At 44.3% G+C, this 12554-nt stretch overlaps 1 protein-coding gene and 1 long non-coding RNA gene across 3 annotated transcripts in view; one reads left to right on the top strand and one right to left on the bottom strand.

The window, feature by feature from the left end:
- Positions 1–12554, bottom strand: part of CDHR3 (cadherin related family member 3) — a 75002-nt gene that overhangs the window by 27089 nt on the left and 35359 nt on the right. For both annotated transcript variants that reach the window (XR_014266951.1, XM_082473527.1), the window contains exons 7-8: positions 7955–8103; positions 5785–5974 (exon numbers count right to left, since the gene is read on the bottom strand). Coding sequence is in view for 1 of the 2 variants with exons in the window: in XM_082473527.1 (XP_082329653.1) it covers positions 5785–5974; positions 7955–8103 (339 nt within the window). In the remaining variant the exon portion in view is untranslated. The remainder of the gene's footprint in view (positions 1–5784; positions 5975–7954; positions 8104–12554) is intronic.
- Positions 1–12554, top strand: part of LOC309666300 — a 36180-nt gene that overhangs the window by 20634 nt on the left and 2992 nt on the right. Inside the window, exons 2-3 of the long non-coding RNA XR_014267024.1 lie at positions 8283–8381; positions 8640–8778. This is a non-coding gene — a long non-coding RNA (uncharacterized lncRNA). The remainder of the gene's footprint in view (positions 1–8282; positions 8382–8639; positions 8779–12554) is intronic.

Raw genomic sequence — 12554 nt, forward strand, 5'->3', positions numbered from 1 at the left:
TAATTAGTGATGTTGAGCAGCTTTTCATGTGCTTCTTGGCCATCTGTATGTCTTCTTTGGAGAAATGTCTATTTAGGTCTTCTGCCCATTTTTGCATTGGGTTGTTTGTTTCTTTAATATTGAGCTGCATGAGCTATTTATATATTTTGGAGATTAATCCTTTGTCCGTTGATTCATTTGCACATATTTTCTCCCATTCTGAAGGTTGTCTTTTTGTCTTGTTTATAGTTTCCTTTGCTGTGCAAAAGCTTTGAAGTTTCATTAGGTCCCATTTGTTTATTTTTGTTTTTATTTCCGTTACTCTAGGAGGTGGATCAAAAGAGATCTAGCTGTGATTTATGTCAAAGAGTGTTCTTCCTATGTTTTCCTCTAAGAGTTTTATAGTGTCCAGTCTTACATTTAGGTCTCTAATCCATTTTGAGTTTATTTTTGTGTATGGTGTTAGGGAGTGTTCTAATTTCATTCCTTTACATGTAGCAGTCCAGTTTTCCCAGCACCACTTATTGAAGAGACTGTCTTTTCTCCATTGTATATCCTTGCCTCCTTTGTCATAGATTAGTTGACCATAGGTGCGTGGGTTTATCTCTGGGCTTTCTATCCTGTTCCATTGATCTATTATTTCTGTTTTTGTGCCAGTACCATATTGTCTTGATTACTGTAGCTTTGTATTACAGTCTGAAGTCTGGGACCCTGATTCCTCCAGCTCCGTTTTTTCCCCTCAAGACCGCTTTGGCTATTCGGTGTCTCTTGTGTCTCCATTTTAAGATTTTTGTTCTAGTTCTGTAAAAAATGCCATTGGTAGTTTGATAGGGATTGCATTGAATCTATAGATTGCTTTGGGTAGTATAGTCATTTTCACAATATTGATTCTTCCAGTCCAAGAACATGGTGTATCTCTCCATCTGTTGGTATCATCTTTAATTTCTTTCATCAGTGTCTTATAGTTTTCTGCATACAGGTCTTTTGTCTCCTTAGGTAGGTTTATTCCTAGGTATTTTATTCTTTTTGTTGCAATGGTAAATGGGAGCGTTTCCTTAATTTCTCTTTCAGATTTTTCATTATTAGTGTATAGGAATACAAGAGATTTCTGTGCATTTTGTATCCTGCAACTTTACCAAATTCATTGATTAGCTCTAGCAGTTTTCTGGTGGCATCTTTAGGATTCTCTATGTATAGTATCATGTCATCTGCAAACAGTGACAGTTTTACTTCTTCTTTTCTAATTTGTATTCCTTTTATTTCTTTTTCTTCTCTGATTGCCATGGCTAGGACTTCCAAAACTATGTTGAATAATAGTGGTGAGAGTGGACATCCTTGTCTCGTTCCTGATTTTAGAGGAAATGCTTTCAGTTTTTCACCATTGAGAATGATGTTGGCTGTGGGTTTGTCATATATGGCCTTTATTATGTTGAGGTAGGTTCCCTCTATGCCCACTTTCTGGAGAGTTTTTATCATAAATGGGTGTTGAATTTTGTCAAAAGCTTATTCTGCATCTATTGAGATGATCATATGGTTTTTATTCTTCAATTTGTTAATATGGTATATCACATTGATTGATTTGCGTATATTGAAGAATCCTTGCATCCCTGGGATAAATCCCACTTGATCGTGGTGTATGATCCTTTTAATGTGTTGTTGGATTCTGTTTGCTAGTATTTTGTTGAGGATTTTTGCATCTATATTCATGGGTGATATTGGTCTGTAATTTTCTTTTTTTGTAGTATCTTTGTCTGGTTTTGGTATCAGGGTGATGGTGGCCTCATAGAATGAGTTTGGGAGTGTTCCTTCCTCTGCAATTTTTTGGAAGAGTTTGAGAAGGATAGGTGTTAGCTTTCCTCTAAATGTCTGATAGAATTCACCTGTGAAGCCATCTGGTCCTGGACTTTTGTTTGTTGGAAGATTTTTAATCACAGTTTCAATTTCATTACTTGTAATTGGTCTGTTCCTATTTTCTGTTTCTTCCTGGTTCAGTCTTGGAAGGTTATACCTTTCTAAGAATTTGTCCATTTCTTCCAGGTTGTCCATTTTATTGGCATAGAGTTGCTTGTAGTAGTCTCTTAGGATGCTTTGTATTTCTGTGGTGTCTGTTGTAACTTCTCCTTTTTCATTTCTGATTTTATTGATTTGAGTCCTCTCCCTCTTTTTCTTGATGAGTCTGGCTAATGGCTTATCAATTTTGTTCATCTTCTCAAAGAACCAGCTTTTAGTCTTATTGATCTTTGCTATTGTTTTCTTTGTTTCTATTTCATTTATTTCCGCTCTGATCTTTATGATTTCTTTCCTTCTGCTAACTTTGAGTTTTGTTTGTTCTTCTTTCTCTAGTTTCTTTAGGTGTAAGGTTAGATTGTTTACTTGAGATTTTTCTTGTTTCTTTAGGTAGGCTTGTATAGCTATAAACTTCCCTCTTAGAACTGCTTTTGCTGCATCCCATAGGTTTTGGGTCATCGTGTTTTCATTGTCATTTGTCTCTAGGTATTTTTTGATTTCCTCTTTGATTTCTTCAGTGATCTCTTGGTTATTTAGTAATGTATTGTTTAGCCTCCATGTGTTTGTGTTTTTTACGTTTTTTTCCCTGTAATTCATTTCTAATCTCATAGCGTTGTGGTCAGAAAAGATGCTTGATATGATTTCAATTTTCTTAAATTTACTGTGGCTTGATTTGTGACCCAAGATGTGATCTATCCTGGAGAATGTTCCATGCGCACTTGAGAAGAAAGTGGAATCTGTTGTTTTTGGATGGAATGTCCTATAAATATCAATTAAATCTATCTGGTCTATTGTGTCATTTAAAGCTTCTGTTTCCTTATTTATTTTCATTTTGGATGATCTGTCCATTGGTGTAAGTGAGGTGTTAAAGTCCCCCACTATTATTGTATTACTGTCAATTTCCTCTTTTATAGCTGTTAGCAGTTGCCTTATGTATTGAGGTGCTCCTATGTTGGGTGCATATATATTTATAATTGTTATATCTTCTTCTTGGATTGATCCCTTGATCATTATGTAGTGTCCTTCCTTGTCTCTTGTAACATTCTTTATTTTAAAGTCTATTTTATCTGATATGAGTATTGGTACTCCAGCTTTGTTTTGATTTCCATTTGCATGGAATATCTTTTTCCATCCTCTCACTTTCAATCTGTATGTGTCCCTAGATCTGAAGTGGGTCTCTTGTAGACAGCATATAGATGGGTCTTGTTTTTGTATCCATTCAGCAAACCTGTGTCTTTTGGTTGGAGCATGTAATCCATTCACGTTTAAGGTAATTATCGATATGTATGTTCCTATGACCAATTTCTTAATTGTTTTGGGTTTGTTTTTGTAGGTCCTTTTCTTCTCTTGTGTTTCCCACTTAGAGAAGTTCCTTTAGCATTTGTTGTAGAGCTGGTTTGGTGGTGCTGAATTCTCTTAGCTTTTGCTTGTCTGTAAAGCTTTTGACTTCTCCATCGAATCTGAATGAGATCCTTGCCGGGTAGAGTAATCTTGGTTGTAGGTTCTTCCCTTTCATCACTTTAAGTATATCATGCCACTCCCTTCTGGCTTGTAGAGTTTCTGCTGAGAAGTCAGCTGTTAATCTTATGGCAGTTCCCTTGTATGTTATTTGTCGTTTTTCCCTTGCTGCTTTCAATACTTTTTCTTTGTGTTTAATTTTTGCCTGTTTGATTATTATGTGTCTTGGTGTGTTTCTCCTTGGGTTTATCCTGTATGGGACTCTCTGCACTTCCTGGACTTGGGTGGCTATTTCCTTTCCCAGGTTAGGGAAGTTTTTGACTATAATCTCTTCAAATATTTTCTCTGGTCCTTTCTCTCTCTCTTCTCCTTCTGGGACCCCTATAATGCGAATGTTGTTGTGTTTAATGTCATCCCAGAGGTCTCTTAGGCTGTCTTCATTTCTTTTCATTCTTTTTTCTTTATTCTGTTCCGCAACAGTGAATTCCACCATTCTGTCTTCCAGGTCACTTATCTATTCTTCTGCCTCAGTTATTCTGCTATTGATACCTTCTAGTGTAGTTTTTATTTCAGTTATTGTATTGTTCATTTCTGTTTGTTTGTTCTTTAATTCTTCTAGGTCTTTGTTAAACATTTCTTGCATCTTCTCGATCTTTGCCTCCATTATTTTTCTGAGGTCCTGGATCATCTTCACTATCATTATTCTGAATTCTTTCTCTGGAAGGTTGCCTATCTCCACTTCATTTAGTTGTTTTTCTGGGGTTTTATCTTGTTCCTTCATCTGGTACATAGCCCTCTGCCTTTTCATCTTGTCTGTCTTTCTGTGAATGTGGTTTTTGTTCCACAAGCTGCAGGACTGTAGTTCTTCTTGCTTCTGCCATCTGCCCTCTGGTGGATGAGTCTTTCTAAGTGGCTTGTGCAAGTTTCCTGATGGGAGGGACTGGTGGTGGGTAGAGCTTGGTGTTGCTCTGGTGGGCAGAGCTCAGTAAAACTTTAATCCACTTGACTACTGATGGGTGGGGCTGGGTTCCCTCCCTGTTGGTTGTTTGGCCTGAGGCAACCCTACACTGGAGCCTACCTGGGCTCTTTTGTGGGGCTAATGGTGGACTCTGGGAGGGCTCACATCAAGGAGTACTTCCCAGAACTTCTGCTGCCAGTGTCCTTGTCCCCATGGTGAGCCACAGCCACCCCCCACCTCTGCAGGAGACCCTCCAACACTAGCTGGTAGGTCTGGTTCAGTCTGCCCTGGGGTCACTGCTCCTTCCCCTGGGTCCCAATGCACACACTAGTTTGTGTGTGCCCTCCAAGAGTGGAGTCTCTGTTTCCCCCAGTCCTGTTGAAGTCCTGAAATCAAATCCCACTAGACTTCAAAGTCTGATTCTCTAGGAATTCCTCCTCCTGTTGCCAGACCCCCAGGTTGGGAAGCCTGACGTGGGGCTCAGAACCTTCACTTCAGTGGGTGGACTTCTGTGGTATAAGTGTTCTCCAGTCTGTGAGTCACCCACTCAGCAGTTATGGGATTTGATTTTACTGTGATTGCGCCCCTCCTACCGTCTCATTGTGGCTTCTCCTTTGTCTTTGGATGTGGGGTATCTTTTTTTGGTGAGTTCCAGTGTCTTCCTGTCAATGATTGTCCAGCAGCTAGTTGTGATTCTGGTGTTCTCGCAAGAGGGAGTGAGAACACGTCCTTCTACTCTGCCATCTTGGTTCCTCCTCCAAGGGACTTTATTTTAAAATAACGGTGAGTAGATTGTGAGACAAAGAACAGGTCAAAATATCCAAAAGAATTTGTATCTGCCTTTTCCCCCCTCTCCATTGCCTTTTGTTCACAGGCAGTTAAGTTGTGTAAAGTGAATTAGATGCTTTGTTTTGTTTTAAGTAAATACCTGGTTTCATTTATTCATATTACTGGTGGCACGCTTCTCTGGGAGCTCCTAGTTACCGATCCTAAGTCTCAAGTATCTACTATAACTGCTAACCAACAGCACCATCTTGCCAATAAATAAAGAAAAGGTACAGTCCAGAGAGTGCCTGACAAGTCCTGTGGACTTGTCACCAATGGAGATGAACGTGTTGTAAAAGAGAGCAAAATAAAAATATTTTTTAACAGAGTAAGAAAGTGGAGAAGGGAGATTACAAAGAGGAAAGAAAATGGAAGAGAGGGAAGAAAAAAGGATGAGGAAGGAAAATCTCTCACCTAAAGGGACAGTTCAAATCTACTTATTTTATTGAGCTGTGTCACAGGTGCCCACAATCCGTCAGTCCCCTCCAGGCTATACCAGAATATCCAAGCACCCCCAAAGAGGTGACATGCCCACACGTGTCTCAGAAGGCAAATACCTGAAGGTGAACTTGGTGCATGTCGAGGGGTTGTCATTAATATCTTCCACAATGAAGGTTATCTGCTTGCGATTCTCCTGACCCCCGAAGGGTCTATCCTTCACCAGAACCTCCAGAGATATGGCGGGATTTTGTCTTAATTCACCTGCATCTCGGTCTATCCTGCGCACAACTTGGATGGTCCCAGTCACTGTGAGAAAGCAAAGGTCAGAATATGGCTCTTTGGAGAGAAATGAAGAGTCAAAGGCAGGTGGAGACTTGGAGTACATTGGAAAAGAACATTCTCATGTGAGGACTGGCTTACAAAGAGAATATTCTTTATACAAGTACATTTAAAAAAAAAACCTAGTGTAAGTTCCTGTCTTGGACATTGACTGGGGTGTCTGGCCTGATCCTTCTAGAATTTTGCACCTCATGCCTCAGGGTTGGGCCCTCTGGCAGCTGTCCTTGCCCGTCATTCATTGGACTGATAGACAGCTGACTCCAACCCCTGGGTTATCTTTCTGGAGAATTTGTAACTGGGAGACACAAGTCAGGTTCCTAGTGGAGCTACAGATAAGATGCCAGAACTCTAGCTGCTGAGGGCTCTGGTGCAGCGCTGCTCCCCGTCCTTCCTGTGCCCTGACTGTTTACTCTTTCTCATGAGATACGCAGTATCCTGGTGATAGGTGTCCCCTACTTTTTTTTTCTCTTGCTTCGTTTGGCTGGCCTTAGTTTCTGTTACTTGCAACCAAAGAGTTTTAATGAATATACTACAAAAAAACCCCACTTATTTGTTGAAAGTTCAATTTGCAATACTCGAACGAACAGAATTCTAAACCACAGTTGTCCATCCCGCCATGATCACTGGAGTGAGGTCCTCAATGACAGACAGCACCGCCTTTGCCCGCCTCTCCTGGGCACAGGTAACCTTTGCCAGCCTCTCCTGGGCACAGGTAACCTTTGCCCTAAAGCCTATGGGACCAGTAACACATTGTCTTTTGGGGTTGTCCAGTGCTGGCCTCTACGAAATCATTATGTAAAGTGAAGTCCTTTTGGGTGATGTGACAGGGATTTATGAGGCGGTATAGTCTAGGAGTAGGGAAGAGCACAGCCTTTGGAGTCGGGCAGCTTTGGTTTGTATCGCTGCTTCACAACCTACAAGCTGTGAGACCTTGGATGAGTCACTTAACCTATCCGAGTCTCTCTCTAAGCCTCAGTTTCCTCATCTGTAAAATGTGGATTATGGTAGTTCACTGGGTTGCTCTGCTGGGTACTTAAGATAGAATGCATGTGGATCATGCAGCATCCTGCCTGGTACGGACTAAAAGGTGGTCATTAAGAGGGAGAAACTCTCCTTCTCTGCTCCAAGATACTTAGACGGGAAAATCTCCCAGGAATCCACAGATGGATGTATCAATAGATTGATGCAATCCAATATGGTAACCACTAGCCACATGTGGCTCTTGAGCACTTGAAATGTGGCTAGGCCAAATTGAGATGCAGTAAGTATAACACACAACAGATTTCAAAGAATTGGCACAAACAATAATAAGGTAAAATATCTCATGAGTAACTTTAAAATCTTGATTACAAGTTAAAATGATAATATTTTGGATATATTGAGTTAAATAAAATGCCTTATTAAGGTTAATTTCACCTGTTTCTACTTTTTGTGGCCACTTTAAAATTACATGTGTGGCTTCCACTGTATTTCTTCTGGACAGTGCTGGTCTGGATCCTCTGTTCAGGAGACTTCAAGGTACCCTCAGGATAGTGAACTCATCCATCCTTAGATGCCCACCTGCCTCAAAGGTGGAGTGGTGATACAGCTGATGATGCAGCTGTCGACACAGGGCCCTGTTCAATGTCCCCAAACCTTAAGCCAGCTGCTTTTAATACACCTATTACAGGGAATTCCCTGGCGGTCCAGTGGTTAGGACTCCACGCTTTCACTGCCGGGGCCTGGGTTCAATCCCTGGTCAGGGAACTAAGATCCCCAAAGCCACGAGGTGCGGCCCAAAAAAAAAAAATACACCTGTTACCCTGATAACTTACGATAGTCTAGACGGAAAGGCATGCCCCAGACCAGAAGACAGAGAAAATATTTGTAAAACAATCCAAATGGCTGAATTAAAGGATGCACATAAGGATGTGTGTGTGTGTGTGTGTGTGTGTGTGTGTGACTTACACTGATTGATCATGAAATAGCTGTTGACAGTAGTGATGCTGTAGAAGAGGAAGCTGGTGAAACCTTTATCATCAGGGTCCTCAGCTGTGATATTGGCCACAATTGCTCCTGGACCCAGCTCCTCGGGAATCGTGTACACGTGCGTTGGGCTGGAACAGAAATACAGCAGACACAGCTCATTTCAGGGGCACAGGAGGGTGGAGTCTGGGAGGTGGGTATTTTGGTTCGTGCTAAATATAGCGCTGAGCTCTTGGAGTTGCATCAGTGTGTTCGGGAGGGAGAGCTCAGCAGCTGAAAGGAGGGGTGACTGGCTTTTGTGTTTCCACAGATCACATCCCTGTGGATGCAAAGAAGTTGCCGTGCTGCGATGGCAACGATTTATACCAGCCACGGTCCCTGACTCCACGCAGGCCTGATGCCATTTCAGGTCAGCCTTGGCATTAACATCTTTTAAAATAAGGATAGTCGGCCTGTCCAGCTGTCTTCTCTTCTCCCAGTTCGTGTGCAGAATTTTCCTGAATTCTTTTAAAAATCCCTCTGGACACAATATCCAAAACTATAACTTACTGATGCCCACACCATGGTTGCCACCAGAAGCTGATTAAATTGTGAACCTTCTGTATCCCAGGGCCTCTGCTCACTTTTTATTTCTTCCCTTTTTTTTTTTTCTTTTTTTTGTTCTGAGGAGGCAGAATTTACACACAGAACGTGTATGCCTTTCCAAGTTGCGTTAACCGTGAGGTCAGCTCTCTGAAGGGAGAAACGAGCCCCACTGGCAGAAGCTAAGGTCAGCACGCTGCCCTCCAAGGATGACTTCTTACAAAGTAAGCCCAAACTGCTAACTTATGCACCTTCCTCAGACCTGTACTGCCTTGGAAAAGGCCCAAAACCATACAGATATGTTTGAGGTTTTAACTGCATACCCTGCGTAAATTGAATAATTTTGAATGTACCAAGGGAAGCTTATCGTTTAAAATAACTCTGCAGGAAGTCCTTTTGTGGAGGGAAAATCACTTCAGTGGGACAAATAGTCATCTTTAATTTACCAGTTTCCTAAATTTGGGTTTTCCCATGTGGGAGTGTCTTTAAGAGGGGAATACTCTACCTCGAATCTAAAGGATTGCGTTCATTTCATGAGCTCAGAAGGTCTCTGCGGTTCTATCCCATCATCTGTAGGGCCAGAGGGAGGAGAAAGGGGAGGGGGCCTCCAGGGGAGTCAGAGGCAGGCCGAGAATGGCTGGAACAAGGCCCTCCCCAGGCAGGCTGCTCCCGGGACCCTGGGCAGGCCCCCACTCCTGGGGCGCCCTCCTGTAGGCTCGCTCCATTGATGGGAGACAGTAATCTTGTTCAGGCCAAGAGGCCACCTCAGTGCTCTGGACCTCTCACTACCAGGGGTCCCCCAGAGACTGCCGTTTGTCCATTTACTTACCTGACACACACCGTTGTCAGGGAATCCATGCCGCCCACCAGTGGGTCCAGGGATGGACAAAGTGGGATGCAGCCAAGGAGGCGGGGCGGCAGGAACCAAAAGCAGAGCCAGAGGAGAGAGGGGGACGGCCCTGGCTCCCCAGGCTGGACTAAGCCCTTATTCCACTGTGTGAGAGACCCTGTTTCTCACGTGTTGGATTTTTTCCTTTGGCTACATTGAGGGGGTTCTGTTGATTTCCAACAGAGAGATCACTAAGACACCTGTGCGACCTTCCCAGCCTCGCCTTTGCTACCCCAGGAGTGGTCCCCGCCTTTCTAACTGCCTTCCTGAGCATGCTGGGTCCTCCGGCCACTCCAGACCACTGAATCAGGAGCCAGAGTTTCACAAGATGTGCGGGGTCGGGGGCAGGGTAGCACTTTAAAGTTTGAGAAGGACTATCATAAGGAGTCACCAGAGGTGACAGCCAGAGGCTCCCAGCCTCTCACAGGACAGACAGAGGACACCTTGGGAGAGAAATCCCCTTGCTCCCACCCTCCTCCTTCCCTTCGAAGACAGTGGTTCTCAGCTGCAGATGATTATGTGGTTTGTCACAACTAGAGGAGCAGGCTGCCCTCGGCGTGTAGTGAGTCGAGGCCAGGGACGCTGCTAAACAGTCTACGATGCCCAGGACAGCCCCACCGCGGCAAGTATCCCACTCCAAATGTCAGGAGTGCAGCTGTTTAAGACCCTCATCTGCGGGCTCCTGCAGCCCACATTGGGCGCTCCGGGAAATCAGGTCCTCGCGAAGAGGACTGATCAGGCTGTTGGTGAAGACACAACTCCCCGGGTACGACATCCTGTCCTTGGCTGACTTGATATTGAGCCTGGCAGAAGATAAAATCTGTGGTTTATTTGGTTTGGGGATCCAAGACCCAAGTGTGTATAAAATATCATTTAACTTAGAAGTGTTACCCTCAAACCACAGTAGAAATCTGTTCAAATGCGGTGAAGCCAGGACCCCTGCAGCCCCCCCGACAGGGGAAAGCTCTGATATCACTAATTCCCACACCCCTCTCCCCGTGACACTGGCTCACCAGAGCCTGGACCCAGGGCCACACTCAGGGGAAAGGGTGTGAATCCGGGATGACCTGGGTATGACTTCTGTAAGTCCATAAAGTGTGTCTACACTGCCTGGTGCCAGGTTGAAAAGGACTGTGAATGAATGCAAAAGAAATGGGCAGAAGGGGAGAAAGACCCACCTGCCTGACTCTAAAACAAAGTTCTTTGCAAGGGCAGCGAGCACTGTTTGCGAGGTAGAGAGTGAATGTAAGTCGGGTACTCTTATAATAAACTGCCTGACTTTCATAATGGCAGCATCCTGGAGTGCACATCACGAGAACATGAGACGTTCAGCATTTGTCACCACCCGGGAGAAAAATGGTGACGCATTTTCAACAACAGAAATAGTACTTGCTTTGGTTCTATTTCATTGCAGGACCTTAACAAATAGTAAAGATAGAAGAGTTGTTTCCACATTTTGCATTTCTAACTTCACACTCAGACTCAGTCTACTTGAGTCCATTTGAGGATTTAATTTTGTTTATCCTGAATTAAATAACTTATCGTTAGTCCTAGCACTGATTTGGGAGAAAATAAGGATGATGGTTCAAGGGAACCAGGAAACCCTCAAAGTTAGTACCTAGCTTGAAACTGAGCAAATTTGTTGTAAGTCAGGATGGCTGAGGGACTAGGTTGGCTCTAATTGAGCAGCCCGGGCAAAGTAGGGCAGCCATCCTGCCCCAAATCCTGCCTCACATCCTTCTAGATCACAGGCTCTCGCAGACCCATCCTTACCAACATCCAGGGAACACTGTTTGAAATAAAGTCGACTGTGTTTTTAATAAATGGTTAGACAGTCACAGAGGTCATGCTTCCTGTCTGGGATGGAGCCTAACAGGTTCATCTCTCAAACCAAAAATGAGAACCAGAGTTCCAGAGCAATCTCTGGGGGGCCCCAACAAACAGCCAAGGTCATGTTCTCTTTCTGCTGAGGCCAACTGCTTTATTTTGGAAGACACAGTCCAAACCAGATGGCCTACACGTTCTGCCCCTTGGGCGAACTGATTATTTTCCCCTTTGCAGGCCCATTAGTCTGCTTTCCCACCTCACAGACTGGGGGTGTGGAGAGGGCATCGCAGAACGTGTCAGCTCTAGCCCCACCGCCATCACCTTCCTCTGGGGATCACTGATGAATCCGCATTGCTGTTTTGGCCAATACTTGAGTCCGAATCCAGGCTGGGATGTCACAACTATTTATTAACTGCCTGTACTGTGTTCCTGGAGGAGCCCGTCAGCAGAAATGCACTGCACCGTCCTGCTGAGCTTAACCCGGCAACAAGCATTTTGTGGGAGTGCCTCTGCTGCTGTTCCCTCCGTGTTGACACTCAGCAACTGGGCTGTAGACTGTGATAACGTCCAGAAGTTTCACAATTGTGGTGTGTTTTGCCACAAGGCACTTGGTTAGCCTGTGAGTGGAGTTGCTTGTTTTTTTTTTTTTATAAATTTATTTATTTTTATTTTATTATTTATTTTTGACTGTGTTGGATCTTCGTTTCTGTGCGAGGGCTTTCTCCAGTTGCGGCGAGCGGGGGCCACTCTTCATCGCGGTGCGCGGGCCTCTCACTATCGCGGCCTCTCTTGTTGCGGAGCACAGGCTCCAGACGCGCAGGCTCAGCAGTTGTGGCTCACGGGCCTAGCCGCTCCGCAGCATGTGGGATCTTCCCGGACGGGGGCATGAACCCGTGTCCCCTGCATTGGCAGGCGGATTCCTAACCACTGCGCCACCAGGGAAGCCCTGGAGTTGCTTTAATACCTCAATCTCAGAATACTTTTGCAAGCATTCTACATAGTTCTGGGGCCCAGTGGCTTTTTGTTGGTGGAGTTTCCTGAGCTGAATGTATTCCATGAATACAGCGAACCCAGGCAGGGGAGTTTGCCAGTTTCCTTGTGGCTGGTTCCTGAGCCTGGCTCAGCAACTGGGGGGATACAGTAGGGGGCAGAGTCTTGTAACCAGTAACCAGGCTGTTTGCAGGGTCACATGCCAGCTCAGAATCCCACCTCCCCCTCCTAAATCCTTGTCTGTGACAGGCTCTAGTCTCACCTTTGTGCCTGGGCTGGTGCCGGGCACATTCC

The sequence above is a fragment of the Balaenoptera physalus genome, assembly GCF_965194825.1.
Source record: "Balaenoptera physalus genome assembly, chromosome: 8".
NCBI lineage: Eukaryota > Metazoa > Chordata > Mammalia > Artiodactyla > Balaenopteridae > Balaenoptera > Balaenoptera physalus.